The 16,391-nt window shown below is 41.0% G+C and overlaps 2 protein-coding genes across 4 annotated transcripts; one reads left to right on the top strand and one right to left on the bottom strand.

The window, feature by feature from the left end:
* Positions 1-1,098: 1,098 nt before the first annotated feature.
* Positions 1,099-10,860, bottom strand: ddx17 (DEAD-box helicase 17). 3 transcript variants are annotated; one of them, XM_030781126.1, is made up of 14 exons: positions 10,452-10,860; positions 10,186-10,188; positions 9,633-9,789; positions 9,270-9,366; positions 8,698-8,831; positions 8,515-8,580; positions 7,646-7,787; positions 7,387-7,547; positions 7,092-7,264; positions 6,887-6,997; positions 6,666-6,727; positions 6,364-6,423; positions 2,365-2,598; positions 1,099-2,108 (listed from the first exon to the last, which is right to left on the bottom strand). In XM_030781126.1, exons 1-14 carry the CDS (start codon positions 10,505-10,507, stop codon positions 1,546-1,548), a joined length of 2,019 nt encoding a protein of 672 aa, XP_030636986.1. In that variant the 5' UTR covers positions 10,508-10,860; the 3' UTR covers positions 1,099-1,545. The 3 variants fall into 3 exon arrangements, with proteins under 3 accessions (XP_030636986.1, XP_030636984.1, XP_030636985.1); XM_030781124.1 differs by lacking the exon at positions 10,186-10,188; XM_030781125.1 differs by lacking the exon at positions 10,186-10,188 and having other exon boundaries at positions 2,359-2,598.
* Positions 10,861-12,501: 1,641 nt separating this feature from the next.
* Positions 12,502-15,096, top strand: ntan1 (N-terminal asparagine amidase). Its single transcript, XM_030782370.1, has 10 exons — positions 12,502-12,649; positions 12,816-12,918; positions 13,002-13,067; positions 13,163-13,271; positions 13,391-13,464; positions 13,608-13,661; positions 13,768-13,821; positions 14,029-14,126; positions 14,272-14,385; positions 14,484-15,096. The coding sequence occupies exons 1-10, from the start codon at positions 12,569-12,571 to the stop codon at positions 14,652-14,654; spliced, it is 924 nt and encodes a 307-aa protein (XP_030638230.1). The 5' UTR covers positions 12,502-12,568; the 3' UTR covers positions 14,655-15,096.
* The last annotated feature ends 1,295 nt before the right edge of the window (positions 15,097-16,391 follow it).

The following is a 16,391-nucleotide window of genomic DNA, read 5'->3' on the forward strand; positions in this document are numbered from 1 at the left end:
ATCTCATATCCCGATATAGGTATGTAGGCTTCTCCTGTTTGGAAGTATCCCATTTTGTGTCATGTTCACTCTCCTCTCTGTTTATGTTGCCTTCATGCAAATATCCTGCCTGCATCCATGCAGTGTGGAGGAACACAAAGCGTCATCAAAATGACGAAAAATATTGCCGTAAATAGTGTGATTTGCGACACAACGAAAGAAACAATAGAGCATAATATGAACCGATAGAAAAAAGTCTATCGTCACACGATATATATCGTCATATCGCACAGCCCCAGTTTATAACCTATCAAAGTGCCCCATTTTGCCTCCAACCCAGCAAAATACAACTGTGCTTAATGATGACTGTAAGATGCTTTAATTATGATATGATCATATGAACAGTATCAAAAGCTCTTGTTTTTACAGTATAATGCAGCATGATTCCACTTTTGGTTACACTGAGTCAATGATGCTAATATAATAACAAAGTCTGAGTCAAGGACAATGTGGACTAAAAATCTTTATTTAAACCTGTGAAACAAAAGCAGCGTATAAAACAAGAACACATACTGAAAGGAGAAATATCTTTGCAACAAATGACTGTTGTCAGACATAGGGAAGGGAAATTTCATTGTGATCTAGTTATAACGGTACCACAAACAAAGCCAAAGAGTGCTCCGAACACTGATATGCAAACTACTGAAAATGCTCAATTACACAATTACTTCATACGCTGATTCCCAGCAATCAGAAATTAGGCAGTCAAAGACTGAGAGAACTACCCACTTCTGTATACTGATGTTTTATCATCCGTACATGTATAAATTCATCAGCTAAACAAAATCTCACCACTAAAAAACAAATCAAGTTTAAATCTGTATAAAAATCAAGATTCTCCCTTTTTTTTTTTTTTTGACACACTGTTGATCTACTGCTGAGAAAATACAAACTAACAAAAAATGCACCTTTGAAAAACGCCAACAGGGCAATACAAGACAGATCTTTACAAAAAGATATTTAAGCTATTGAAGGTAAATGTGTGAACGTGAAACAGCATGCACTAGAATGTGAATTCTGTGTATCAGTGGAGCTGTGACCACATTTTTGTTTTAGGTTTTTTACAGGTGCACACCCACTAACTAAAAAAAAAACAAACCCCAAATCGTCACAGTTTTAATATACCAGGACGGCTTAAAACATCTCAATGGTCATCCTTAATACTTCAGTTTGAGAGGGATGACAAATTTTAAGCACAGCCAGATAAAGCACCTAAATGCCTAGAATACAAACACACAAACAGATCATTAACTCTTAGAAAAAAAAAAAAAAAAAAGACAAAAAAAATAAAATAAAAATAGTAGCCCTTACCTCCTCAGTCCACTGACTGCTGGCTTGCTCAGAATGTCAAATGCTGTGTACCACCCTCAACGGGAGGAAAGATCGGTTTACAAGAAACAGATTCTGAGCAAAAGAATGTATTTTAAAAAAACTGAGCACGTTTGTGGGAGGAGAAAACAGGGCAGATTACAACTGTGAAACATTGATGACTTACAAGTCTCAGTTTTACTTTCTGGGTGGAGGCGGAGGTGGGGGTGGCGGAGCGAATGGGAAGGGACCCTGACCCATGAACCCCATCATGGGTTGAGGAGGTGGCGGAAACTGCTGAGCCATCAGGGGCTGGGGTCCCGACCCAGGCTGGGGTGGAGGTGGAGGGGGCTGACCAAAAGGCACCTGCGGTGGACCAGACTGGTCCTGGCCACCACCACCCCCACTGCTACCCCCACCGGCCTGTGAGCCTCCGCCCCTTGAGTTGTACTGGCCTCCACCGCTCCCGCCGTAACTCTGGTACTGGTCGCCGCCTCCGCCTCCGCCGCTGTAGGACGTTCCGGAGTTGTAGCTGTTCCGCCCGTCCCTGCTACGGTCCCTGTAGGAAGAAGAGGAGGAGGAGGAAGACCTGTCATTGTCCCGGCTGCCCCCACCTGACCGCCCGTCGCGGCTGTAGTTGCTGCTTCGGCTGTCCTTGGAACCCCCGCCCACAGAGCGCATGCGACGGTCGCACTCGTCCTGGTACATCAGGTTGGGGTTGTTGGAGCCGGAACCGCTTCCACGGTAACGCATCCTGCCGCCTGAGGGGAAGCAAAGGGCAAGCTTTGAGGATGACTTGAAATCAAAGGCAATTACAGGCAGCTTATTTTGAGATTACCCTCACTAATGTCAAATGTTAAAACTGCCTTCCAGATATGGTGTGCACAGTAATTGAAGGTCTGACTCATTGTCTACATAATATATGTATTCACTTCTACCCAAAAGTAGATTTTAACACACATCAGAATGTTTGGGGGGGTTTTTTTTGAAAGACATCCACACCCTCTCTGCTCTTACCCCCTCCTCCGCTACGGCCAGTGTCCACCAACTGCAGCAGCTTGGGGTTGATGGCTTGTCGGGCCTCCTCCAGGACCCGGACCAGGTCTCGGGCCTGGCGCAGGTTCCCCGGTGTGAAAAAGGTGTAGGCCGTGCCCTTGTTGGTACTGCGAGCTGTGCGGCCTATGCGGTGCACATAGTCCTCTGACGAGTTGGGGTAGTCGTAATTAATAACGAACTTCACGTCCTCCACGTCTTCGGGTTAGACGGGAAAGTCAACGAGAAGCGCCGAGGGGTTGAGGAAAGGCATTGCCGTGGTCGTGTTTCAAAAGGGAGGGGGGGGGGGGGGGGAAACAACAACAAGTAAAATAAACAGAATGGAATGTGTACTCAAGGACACAAGACCAAATTCATCTTTAAGAACGACTCGTTTTTCATCTAAAATATCTGGTCTGAGCGTAATAATATTTCTTAATAAGAGACAGATCTGATTTATATGGACTCTTTAAAACAGACATGTTCATAACAAATGCAGGAAGCATATGCTTTATACTATCCATGTCAATAACTTTAATGTTTCTCCTATGAAACTTACCTGTTAACACTACATATACCTGCCCACAACAACATTTCTCACAACACAACATTTTTCTCCTCCTTGCAAATAATAATTAAACAATATTGGAGGAACTATTATTATAGCCTTTGGCACAATAATTTGGTTTTTTGAATAATCAATAAGATATTCTATGCCTGATGCAATACACAGATCTTCCTTAATTACTGATCAACTGATTTTTCATGTTTTGCAGTCTTAAAAAATCTAGATGCCGGCACCAGGAGGGTAAACCGAGGTAATAAAACTACCAGACATGCAATACACAAAGTACTTAATGGTTGCTAATGGGTCAACAATTCTGTAATCCTGAAAAAAAACAGATCTGAGTTGTCCACGGCAACATTTCAAAAGAAAACAAAAGATAAAATTCCTGAAAACTTGATGAGAGTATCAACGTTAAGATCAGTCATTAAGAAAAGGCTGTGAACATTGGATGGGTCTGATAAATTGTTACGAAAACAGAGCGGGTCAGCAAAAACATGACGCTGGGGTGAACAACAGCTGTTTTGTCATTTGAACATTCCCTTGAGCCATTTTGAAAAAAAGTCTGTTTCTCATTACAGAGGAAGAGGGGCTCTGACAGCACTGTTTTGGCCCTGTAAAAGGGAGGTCTCCTTGCATCTCATTATGAAGGGCTTGCATGCATTAGTGGGATTAAAAAAAATACATGAAAAATTCCTGAAACACAATACCTTGAATCGCCATCAGCGAACAAAACCCTAAACAAACCAACTAACATTCTTAGTAAATTAGCCGTATTCAAATGGTGGTTGTTTCTGTGCCATTTCTTCTCAAGCTGACTGCTATCAGACCAATTTTTTTTTTTTTTTTTTTTTTTTTAAAAAAGCAACTGTTAATACAATCTCTAACAGTTTACCTGAATCTACACCAGTAAACATGAGTTGCATTCTTGCAGAGGACTATCCGTACATTTTAACCGTGCAAACTTTAGTTTAAGATACCAATGAGTGGAGGGGGTGAAGGGTGGGGGGGAGGGGGCATTCACAGGTACTTACCCTATTTAAGGCAGATATACATGAGTAGTCACACCCTTGACCAGTCCTCGGTCACGTGGAGGGGCCAAAGAGGAAGAGGTAAGGTCAGCTCTGCCGTAGAGCCTTCCCCTTCACCCTTGGCGTGAACCCAGCAACGCCGGGCGGGAGCAGAACCGGCTCCCCTCCAGTTCTCTCTCTCTCGCCGGGTTGCGGGGCCTCCACAAAGTTGACCGGACTGGATCCAGCATTCTTAACTCTCCCTCTCTTTCTGTCTCTCTCTCTCTCTCTCTCCGTCTGTCCTGGCTCTACCCCCCCAGGACCTCGGGCCAGATCGCATTGGGTTCTTGCGCTAACTTTAAGTCCTGGAGGGCCGTGGCAACAAGACGGTTTTGCTTTTTTTTTTCTTTTCTTTTTTTTTAAGCAGAGACACGCTGGGCGTTCACAGCGTGCGAGCAAGTGGTGCATCCATGGCGGCCGAATCAGCATGGAGTGCACAGGCGATGCCAAAAAAAAAAAAAAAAAAGGAGAGGGTTGCCCCGACCCTGAAGGACCAGGACTGAATACACCAGATCTAAGTCTAACGGGGGGGGGGGGCTCTGCGGCTTTAGTGAAGGTGAGGAGTAGGTGTATCCTTACAAACAAGCCAAGCTTGCCACAAAAGCTCGGGAGACGTGGCAGAAAGCGGCCGTGGTATCAATTTAGTACTGCCTGCTTGGGTTGCCATTTAGGGAGGTTCAAAAAGCCTGAGGGGGGAGAGAGAACAGTGACAGAGTAAGCTGCAGCTTGGCAAAACCCAGACACAGACCACTTCCACCTTTCTCTGTTTTAGACTTCTCCATGAAAGGAAGTAAAAAAAACAACAACAACAACAACAACAAAAATGACACCGGTCTAACTTTTCTCTGACCTCATAAAAATGCACAGGGAAAAAAAAGGAAACAGGTGGTCTAAAAAAAAAAAAAAAAAAAAAAAAAAAAGGGGGGAAAAGAAAAAAAAAAGAAAGAAAGAAAAACATCTGCGACCATCTGACTTCATTAAGTCACAAACATCCTAAGTTGAAAATCGGGGGGGGGGGGGGGGGGGGGGGGGGGTGCTAACTGCCGCTGGTCAGGTACAGACTGGTACGAAAGGAGACTTTGGTATGAAGGACCTAGGGAAGGAGGGGGGTCCATCAACACCCCCCCAGATCCTTTATTTGAGCCAACAGTGAGCCCAGGAGCCCCATTTGAAGGAAGATGTTTTTACAACAGTAACAAGAAACAGACCATTAAGGCTTGGCGCTGATGGTGGATTACGGATGTGCTGACTGTAGGAGGCAGTAAATAACCCCTCCACAGCCCAACCGCCAAACCTCCGCGATGTCTTTTAGCCAGTTGAAGGGTTGGAGATCTTTTTATCCAATTTGTTTTCTATGTGTCATCTCACAAATATCTTTTTTTTTTTTCCACATATATGTAGGGACAGAAGAGAAGGGTAAAGGTCAAACGGAAGAACGTGTGAGGTTATAGACAGAAGGAGAGAAACCGATTGAAAGAGAGAGTGACAGGAAAAAAAAAAATCAGTAGTAAGATAGAGAGTAAGACTATTGATAAAAAGTGGTGATAGCTTATTGTTGATTTGTACAGAAGGTTCTGGAACTGGAAACGGGTGATAGGGAGTGTAATTCCTCTTGGAAATGTGTCCTGCCAGCCAGTTTGGGCAAGATGAAACTTCAAGAGGAAGATATGGCCTGACTCCAGGGCCAAAGGAAGACCTAAGATGGTTATTCTTCACCTGCTGCTCTTACAGCTGCTGTAACCCTGGTCAGGGCTGAGAGGGAACTACTGCCATTATAAAGCTTTATTTCAAATAATGGCAGAGGTTCCATATATTGTGCTTCATTTTGGCTTAGGGCCAGGGTTTCTCCTCAGTTACAAAGAGGCATCCCAGGAAGAAATGGCGTTAATGCTGAACAGAGGAAGATATCTAAATTTAAGACACAACCCTGTTTTCTGGTGCTCTGTCTGGTTTTTCTCCATGACTAAAGCATCAGTTACTTATGCCTCAGTCCAGCTGCGGGCTCCCAATGGTCTAAAGCCAAAGGAGACTTGGAGAAAAAGAACATTTCAAAATAAATCTCTACAGCTCAATTAACAAAACAAAACAAAACAAATATGAATTAAAACAGACTTCTCGCTTGACTTGGTATTTCATACATTGTCTGGCTATTTCTTCATAGGTCCTTAAAGCTAATAATTTTTTTTTATCATACAGACATATATTAAAACAATACTACCCTCTATATACAATGCATTAGAAGGTTATCCATGCTTTACCTATACAGTTTTTGACAAACTTAAATGACTGGTATGTCTGTGTAAGAGACAGAGATACAGTGCACATGTGGGTATTATGTCTAGGACATACCCAGACCACGAGAGGCAACATCGGTGGCGATGAGAATCGGAGCTTTGCCGCTGCGGAACTCTGGAGAACCAAGAACAGAAAGGAGAAGGAAACAGCGTCAGACGAAATACTAAGGTGTATTTCAAATGCAATTCAGTGAAACAATTGCTCTACTTAATCATTATATGTAGGTGACCAGGTCACAAATAGTTCCCAACAACTTTTCATAAAGTTTTTTTTAAAAAAAAACATGCAATTTTAGACCATCACTAAACTGAGCCAATCTGGTTTAAAATCTCATTTATAAATCTCCATGGTCTAACCTGTTAAGACCCAGTCTCTCTCTGGTTGGCTCTTGTCACCATGGATACACATTGCTGGCCACCTGTTGGACAAATCCAGTCTTATGGCACTTCTTGAATCAGACTAATACAAATATACATACAGTAAATCTTCTACTGCTAAAAGAAGAACATACACATAAACCCATCAGTTTATCTCATTAGTTAGCCCCTGTCTCGACGGTTTAAGTTTTAAGACTCACCCATCCCGTCTCATCCGACGCGTCAGTTCATCGCAGCGTTTCTTGGTCTCGACAAAGATGATAGTCTTGTTTTCCTTTTCTGCCATGATCTCTTCCATTAGCTGAATGAGCCTTAGGAGAAGAACAGGGACACAACACATGAGTCACCCTGAACCCGTTTCTCGTTCTGTCACTTCATCTCTTTTTTTGTGGTGATTAGCCTCACTTGTTGTCTTTCTCGTTCTCCATGCAGACGTCCACTATCTGCAAGATGTTATGATTGGCGCTCAGCTCCAAGGCGCCGATGTTGATCTGCACGTAGTCTCGCAGGAAATCCTCCGCCAGCTGTCGTACCTCCTTCGGCCACGTGGCACTCCACATCAGTGTCTGTCTGTCAGGCTGAAGACACACAAGACAACCTGGTCCACTACCTACTCTTTACTGTTAAACCATTACACTTTTCAATCAGCCGTCCACCTGAAGGGGTCACATATACTGTATGCGGTCGTTTTCCAACTCACTCGGATCTGATCTACGATCTTGCGGATCTGCGGCTCGAACCCCATATCCAGCATGCGATCGGCCTCGTCCAGGACCAGGTAGGTGCAGCGCCGCAGGTTGGTCTTTCCCGCCTCGAGGAAGTCAATGAGACGTCCGGGTGTGGCTATGCAGATTTCAACGCCTTAGGATAAAACGCACACATGACGTTCAGAGAGGGTCTCTGAGTATGTGTGTATGTGGTACTGCTTGAGGTGACCTCCCTGACAAGAGTTAGCTCACCTCTCTCCAGGTCTCTGATCTGTGGCCCTTTGGGAGCTCCACCGTAAACACAGGTGCTCTTGATGCGGGAGGATTTGCCGTAATCGTACGCCACCTGCTGGACCTGCTGGGCCAGCTCTCGAGTTGGAGCCAAGACAAGGCACTGACAACAAGAGAACAAAAACAAAACTATAACAACTGACCTGTCCATGGTTACATCACTAAACCAGTCAGAGTCTTCCTTTTCACGTGTGACAGAGAGACAGTTATCTGTCAATGGTTCTATAGATGTGTCTGAAGAATCAGTTATTTGATATTTGCTCTACAGAGTCCAAACTGAATTTCTGAACTGTCATTTAACATTTTAAAATAAACTGTCTTTGTATTTGGACAGAAAGGTGTTATGACAAGGTACTGACTTCACCAGTAATCAGTGGCTACTAATCACCCATTTTTCCTCTACTATCAGCAAAATTATTATACTGAATAAGTGATATTTAATAAATCATTTTTAATGATGAGGTACAAGTCGAGGATGAAAGTCAGAACCAAGTGTCAGCGAAAACAAGCAGAACTGAAGCAAGTTTCTTAATGGAGGTTAAAGATTACAACTTTCACAATATTGATTCGAACAGTGATTTGAACATCCAAACAGAGGGAATAAAAGTTATTTGTCTTCCTGTATCTGTCAAAGTTCCCATTTTTACATGGTATTGTACATCCAAAAATATACTGATTGTTCAGAAATCGGTGAGTCTGAAATTTGATTGATTTTAAATATCAGTGCGCATTATCACTACAACGCAACTGATTTTTAATACAGGTTAATCTTTTTTCAATCTTTTTAATCTTTGTTAATCTTTTCTGACCGTTTTCAGCGAGATACTTACAATGGGTCCGTCTCCCCTCTCAAGGTAAGGCTGGTGATTGATGTGCACAATAGCAGGTAGGAGATACTGTTGGAAAGAGGTGAATGGATTAAGACCGTGAAATGTGATTTATCAATTCCTGGAGTCAGTTACTGGGAATCTCAAAACATATCCACAACATCTGGCCTCGGATAAGTTCCTTACTGCCAAAGTCTTTCCGGAGCCGGTCTGTGCGATGCCCACCATGTCCCGTCCGCTGAGGGCCAGAGGGAAACCCTGAGCCTGGATAGCAGTGGGCTCCTTAAAGTTCTGCTGCATCAGCACATCCATCACATACTCTAAATGACGGGGAACACGGTGAAATGAGAGGGTGTGGTCTGACTTAACTGCTCTGATTTATTAATGGCTGAAAAGCATACGGGTCACAGACATTCATAAATCGGTCACATTGTCAGTGGAGCCATAATAAACATTATCATATTACAGGTGTTTAAACACTGAAATGGCAAGTTACAATGGTTAATTACTGGCTTTAAGTTTATGTTTTTTTTAACACATATTTTAACAAAGGAAAATAGAAAAAAAACAAAAAGATGAAGCTGACTTAAAATCAGTGACATATTTGACAATCACAGATTGATCACAGTTGTTTAAAACTAGCTTTTAGAGGTCGCAAGCAAAGCACCCAGTGTAAGAAACAGGCACAAATCGTAGTTCAAAAATGAGAGGTGTTCATATTATATGTCGAATGGTATAATTAAAATCTCTGTACTCACGAGGGAACTGAGCCTGGTGGAAGTTTATAACAGGTTTTGGGCAGCCAGAGCCCCGAACAGTGATCTCTTTTTTCCGGCGAAAATCCTCTATATCATACTGAGGTGACAAACACACACACACACACACACACATACACAACCGTCAGTAAAATGAGTGAAAGCAAAAGACTCTTTTAACTGATGCGTTGGCGCTTTTTTAACAGTTTGCAGTTCATTTATACACGGTTGCTGTGCGTTAAGTGACCTTTTTGCAAATAAAGTCATACTTCAGTAAGACACAAACAAAGCAAACTCAGTGAAGTAATCACGTTTAGGAAAAATCTACCCGGACGGGACAAAATACACAAAAGAATATGTGTCTACCTGACTCATACGTTGAACTTCTGGGTGTTCACGATAGAAGTTTTTCTCGAACTTGGGCAGCTCATCTAGGTCCCACTTCTTCTTGCGCAGTCGGTCTCCTGGGTTACCGAACTTTTTCGTGGGGGGAGGTCCACCTCGACTGGACCCAAATCGTGGGCTGAGAGGGGTAAAATTATATTGGTAAATAAAACATAAACAGTATTAACTGTAGTATGAAGAGTTTTTAAAAAAAATCCTCTCAGATGTGATTTAGATCAGGGATCTTTCCTGTTCTGAATCACAACATGGATCATATCTCAGGTTTCTCGACTCAGTCTTTACGATCCTGTGCATTCATTACAAAACTGCTACCTATATAGCGAAAACAACAATGCAGATGAAATACACCACGATCTGACCAATGCAGCATTTCAATTATAGCCTACTTCTTATTGCACTAGTGCCCACCATTTCAACAAACGCGTCTCTGCCATCATATTAACTGCAGAGGTTTTCCAAATTCGTAAACAAACAGAAAGAGCAGACGAGACAACACCCATTTGACGGACATAACTTGCTGTAGCGTAAAACGAATCGTTATTTTCGTCTGTGTATGTGTCTCCTCTTTCAGGGTGATTTCGCTGATTAGTTTGCAAACAACAGGACACAATAACTTCAAGTTCATGGTAAATCGTAAACTCAAGGTGCCAAGTTTGGGTAAAATACTATAAGCTACTTCGTAAGTAACTGGTGACAGGAAAAATAAAACGGCACGGTAGTAGCTAGCTAACGAGATATCAGTAAGTTTGCTATAGACATTTGAAACCATAGCTGCCTTACCCCCTGTCCCGTCCACGATCTCTGTCCCTATCCCCATAGGAGGAACTCCCTCTCATTTTGGATGGACTCTTTCAAATAATTTCACTTTTTGGTTGAACACAAGGGCTTTTACAAATGCAAAAGTTTACTGACTGTGTATACTGACAAAAGATACTCGTTAATAAGTCAAATGGACATAGCCAGGTGTCTTGACTTCGACTGCTAGGGTAGCAAATTTCAGCAGCTAGCAAGTCAAATTAAAACAGAATCCGCTCGGTCGCTAGCAGCTCCTTTCTACGCAGCGATGTTTGTTATTAACCTTTTGACGACTTCGAAAAGTTAAAAATATTTATACACCAGCATGAACTGTCTTGAATCAAACACAGTTCCGTTTTTAATGCCTCATTAATTACGCTTCAAACACAAAAATTGCTCAGCAAAACACTTCCAAACAACAATGTTTTGCTCTCACAGCTATTCTAGCTTGCTAAGTGTAACTCAAACATGGGAAATGAGAAACAATAACAAGTGCGATCACCACTGTAAGACACATCTTTCAAAATAAAGGTACACAGCATAGCCGGCCAATGGAGAATTTTGGGAGTTTTTTCAGTTCTTGAGTGACAGCGATTCGGAAAGCAGACAACGCCATGGTTGAGTGTCATGAATACCCTAAAGTAAACTACATTAATTGAAAAATGTAGTCTTAGCTCATAGCAAATTTTTAAACGCTTTTTCTTTCAATCATCATTTAATACTGCTGTCCAGTTTTCAACTTCATGGATAAAATGCCTATCTTTATAAAAATTTATTAACATCATTTGTTTCCACTGCATATTCTACAGACTTTTTACACAAAATACTGAAATTAAACTGCTTTTATGCATGGTAAACAAAAGATCCATTTCTGTGGAGGGTCAAAAGTTGTAGGCTACTTAAAAAAATATACCTGTTCCACGTTCGGATCAAGCTTGTCAAGTGCTTTCAAAATAGCATCAAAGAATGAAAAAAATGGCAAAGGAAAGAATCATGACTACCTTTCACTTCATCTTGACTGGATGGGTTAATATGCATTTGTAAAGTTTTTGTGAATTCACAATATGCCCCATTTATGATTGATGCTTTGCTTTAGTCCAAAAAAAGTGTTTGTTATGAGTTGACTGTTTTTACATTTTTTCACCTGACAGCTTTTGCCTCCTGGAGAAATATGTGCGGTGCCATTCCATACCAGTTCACTGTTGTCAGTTGCACTAAAACTGGTGGACATTTCTAATATATTTTAGTGTAGGACTTTGCTTGCACTTTTAGGGAAAAACATTCCCAACCTCTCCTTTAGAGAGTAATATTCCATGTTTGGTTTCAGGATATCTATTACTGAACATATCATTCATACTAACCAAACATTATACAGATATGACGTGTTACAATGAGTTATGAGTAACTGAGTGGGTGTAAGTAATAAGACACGTTTTGGCTAGAACCACGTTCAGACACAGCCCACATTCGATGAGGCATACTTTTGTCAAAATCAAGACAAAATCCTCATTGTTGAGACCCCACAGATTTTGAAATAGCCAGCCTTTGTCTCATTGTACAATAACATGGGACATGTCATTAAGACATTTTTGATCAATCGCGTTGTAAGACTTTTATTTTAACTCAATTATCACTAGTCTGCCGCCATTTTCGTGGATTACTGTTGTGTAGTGGCCCTTGCCTTCACAGAGCATGATGACAGGTTGTGGACGTCATAAGAAAATGGACGATCCAGCACCAAGAATAGGTGCTGCTTTAAATGCATTCTTGTGGAGGTCTAGTTTGATTATACATATAGAATACACTAAAAAGCATTAAACTTGTTGAACATCTTTAATGTAGCAGCAAACATTGAGGAGTATCAAAATACTCAAAACGAATCCATAAACCTATGGCATTAGCTACCTTCACTTGACGGATATCGTGTAACCAATCATGTTTGACCATTGACTTGAACGTCCGATTGACTCGTACAGCTTAAAACGGAAAGAAAATAGTAGGAAGTACGTGCCTCCAGATTAAGTGCAATGGATAATAGTACTGTAAATTGCTAATGTTTGTGCCAGCTTGTTGGGGTTGGGACAGATACATAAACAGTGAGGATGCCACTGTTTTCACAAAATCGGCGGATTGAGCGCGTGACCACAACAGCAGAATTGTTCACTAAATACCCACATTTAAAGGTACGTCGGCTGATGTTTTCCGGTACAGTTTAATCAACAGTGAACTTCTACTGTATAAACTTAACAACCCCTATATAGTTATCTAAACAGTACCATAACAACTTTACCGCCGCACGTTTGCTAGCTGTCTTTTTTAGTTTCACACAGAGACTTTCTTTGTGCACAGGAAAGTGCCGAGGCGTTTCGTTCTAAGCCTCTTCAAATTGTCGACCAGAAGTGCCTCCTTTACGTGCAGCAACGTGAATTTGCAGCCACAACACCTGCTGATAGTAAGTGGGTTTATACCACGAGTTTTACCTGCTGTCACGCTTACTATGACAGTGACACTGACAACTGCTCTCGTATTTTTCAGAGTCTGTAACTATTATTGGCTCTGAGGATGCAACAACATGTCACTTAGTGTTAGTGCGGCACACAGGTAAGTGTGAAGATGGTGTCGCTGTGTGTCCTTGTACAAAAACTCAGAATGACAAATGTTTACCACAAACGTCTTGTATTCTTGGTTCTCTAAAGGCAGCGGGGCTACCTGCCTGGCGCACTGTGATGGCTCTAACACATGGACAGAGATTCCCCTTATTGTGAATGCTGTCACCTCGCTTAGCAAACCTACAAAAGATGGCAGGTAGCCTACAATAAACAAACCTAGTAGATTGCTCATTTTGTTGTCAACATAAACTGTGGTCATTACTTAATGCTCTAAGGTTTCGTAATGAAGTGTCATGTTGTTTTCCATACATTTAGGTTGGAACTGCACCTTATTGGAGGATTCAAAGATGACTCCAACACGTCTCATAAACTCAGCCTTAACATATTGGGTATGGAAAATGGAGCATCCTGCAGCTTAATATTTAGCACTCATCTTTGCATTATTTACCAAACTATTATATATCTCATACTAAAATCTGTGTGTATGCTTACCTGAGTTTTGTTTGTGTCTGCTGGGGTGTGATTTTTGTAGCTACCTTTCAGAATCAAAAGGAAGAAATTCACTTAGAGACGTGCTGTATCACAGGTAATAGTATTTGCAATTTTTTGTGATATCCATTTTTCCATGGTTTTCTTATATTTCCCATGTTTTTATAATGATTAACACTAATTCTTTTTTTTTTCGCTTTCAGATATGAATGACATTGTTACGGATGGGATTCATAGACCAATAGTTTATGGGATAGGTATAACAATTCATGCATTTTACTGACCAGTTCCTGAATTGTTTTCATTTAAAGTTGCACATGCTAATATCACACACTGTTAAGCTACAAAGCTGAATCTGTATAAAGCAGGCAGTCACCCGTCTGTCTGGCCCTCCAGTACATTAAGATTCCAGCACAATATGATTGTTTGGTGTTGCTGACAGTTTGCATCTTTGTCTGTGATAGGAGTAAATGTTAAAACTGGTGAGGTATTCCCTGCCTCTTTTCCTTTCCATGGACCAGCAGAGGAACTGCGTTCTGCAAGAACCTTCACGGGTGGACAGGTATACATTAGTCGGAACTCTAGTAGTCCATGAAGGTTTATAAATACTGAAACACAATGTCATCTGTTATAATGCGTATATAACCGAAGTGAATGAGTTTCCATGGCCTTCCGCTGATGTATTTTTGCTGGTTTGCGTGGTCCAGATGGCTGCGATATATGACTCCAGCAAAGAGCTGGTGAAAGTTGGTCCTTGCAAGTGGTCACCGAATAGAGATATAGCCTTCTGGTTGTCTGCAGATGATGACACCATCCTGAAGGTTAGTACATGATGTAGTCGTCACACCAGTAGTCCAGTAATTCTTGTGCTTGTACCTTCTCTACTTTTTGTGCTCATGCCTTGATTTGTCTGTATTAGTACTTGTCAACATCCCCTTTGGCCGAGCCTCCACATTTTGTCCAACACATCAAGTCCACTATCCGGTTTCTCCTGGATCACCCCAACGCGGACAGCCTTTTCCCCGGAGGCCGGCCTCAGCTTTTTCACAGGACCGAGCAAGGAGATTGGGAACGCATTCACCAGCAGTAATCAAAGTCAAGAGACTGAGGGACTTGAATCTGCACTTCCCCTTAATCCTGGACAACACTGTGACCCGACATGCGCCTTCAGAAAGAAGTGTCTCAGATCGACGATTGTCGCCATTATTAGTAAACGGCATCAGTGAATTTACCCAATGATCATTTTTCAGAGTGATGCTAAGAAATGTTGTTGCGAGCGTGTGTGAGGTTGGGCTTGTTTTTATAGCCATGTTGATTAACTGTACATTAGACTTAACCATATGATGATCTCCACGTTACAATATATGCAATCCATTAGAAACATTGCATGTATAATCAAATACTTCTTTTTGTTGTAGTGTCTGTTTGTTTGTTTGTTTTCAACAACAGTTGTTTAATGCTGTATTGGTAGCATATTACTTCTGATGAACCTTTTTGGACCTTGTAAGTTAAATGGGCTGTATATATGTCAGTGTCACAAAATTCAATAAAATGTGTAAAAGCCAAGCAACCTCCAAGCCATTTTGAAAACATTGAGTATAATAATTAAAAACAGTCAGTGTGTTCTCAATAACAAAGAGGAACTTCAGACACAGGAATTACATGTGAAATTCTGGAGTTGCCCTCCACTGGGGCTGACATAAAACATTTTTTCCTTAGTACAAATTCATCAAAGAAAAATATATTTGAACAAAATTCATAAATTGGAGCGTTAAGCTTAAGTGAAACAGTTGGTAATTTTGTGTAGCAAAACCACAATAAGCCACAAAACCACAATATTTTTAGCTAAACTGCAATGAAACTTAATTACAGGTAATTATTCACTCTTGTGCTCAGTGACACACATTTATATTCAAGACAGAGATTGTGAAAAAGTAACTGCGTTATTGAAGACTGTGTTTTAAGTTGCAGTAAGTGATTTCTGTCACAATGGTGACTTAGCTCTCTGCCTTTCTGGAAATGATATAGTGGTATGTCTTGAACGAGCCAATAGGGCACACCTTTACTAAAGGGGAGGGTCTAAGATCAACTAAGGTATGCTCACCTGAACAAGCTGCACCGCCATCCTAAGAGCTCTTACAAGCGAACTTTGCAAAAAAAGAAAACATAAAACCAATGTAAGTTATTTTTCTATGTGGTTTGACTTAAAAAGAAAGAAAGAAAGAAACAGTGATATTATATTGTAGAAAAGAAGTGGAGGACTTGTTTCGACATAGATCAGTATGCTTTTTTAATGAAAATTACTTCCTTGTTTTGCTGAGAGCAAGTATTAATGTGACGCAACCTTGTCAATAATATTTTTCATATATTATTTCACTTCTGTCGTCAGTATTTCTTAAACTAGTCATTAACAACTATCATTTTTATTAGTGTTCAACATTTCATCTATATCTTATATGAAAGTGACCTTGTTAAAGAAAAAAGATGAAAGTGAAAGTGAATGTGATCGTGCTGCTTCCTTACTCTTTACATATATTACTACAGGACATGCCAAACATGCAATATTCTATTAAGTTCTTAAACAATTAATTATGTAACTACCATATTAAACTATTATCATGCTAAATTAATTTTGTTTTCTTTCCTGGTCTGTTTTAAATTAATAGACATACCTGTTGAGTCTTGAGGTTGTTGTTAGTTGGGCAAAATATATATATATATATATATATATGTGTGTGTGTGTGTGTATGCATGAGTGAATCCGGCATTTTCTGGTCATTTTAGCTAGCCAAAGAACTATTCAACAACCAGAAGACTATATTGAAAT

The sequence above is a fragment of the Chanos chanos genome, chromosome 8 (genome assembly GCF_902362185.1).
Source record: "Chanos chanos chromosome 8, fChaCha1.1, whole genome shotgun sequence".
NCBI classification, from domain to species: Eukaryota; Metazoa; Chordata; class Actinopteri; order Gonorynchiformes; family Chanidae; genus Chanos; species Chanos chanos.

Bases quoted from the DNA above. Each gene is read 5' to 3' on its own strand.
- ddx17 (XM_030781125.1), bottom strand. From the start codon at position 10,507: ATGAGAGGGAGTTCCTCCTATGGGGATAGGGACAGAGATCGTGGACGG. The intron at 9,790-10,451 runs GTAAGGCAGCTA...TACCCCTCTCAG, and splicing joins GATCGTGGACGGGACAGGGG to CCCACGATTTGGGTCCAGTC. The intron at 6,728-6,886 runs GTGAGTCTTAAA...TTTGTCCAACAG, and splicing joins CGTCGGATGAGACGGGATGG to GTGGCCAGCAATGTGTATCC.
- ntan1 (XM_030782370.1), top strand. From the start codon at position 12,569: ATGCCACTGTTTTCACAAAATCGGCGGATTGAGCGCGTGACCACAACA. The intron at 13,068-13,162 runs GTAAGTGTGAAG...GGTTCTCTAAAG, and splicing joins AGTGTTAGTGCGGCACACAG to GCAGCGGGGCTACCTGCCTG. The intron at 14,386-14,483 runs GTTAGTACATGA...TGTCTGTATTAG, and splicing joins ATGATGACACCATCCTGAAG to TACTTGTCAACATCCCCTTT.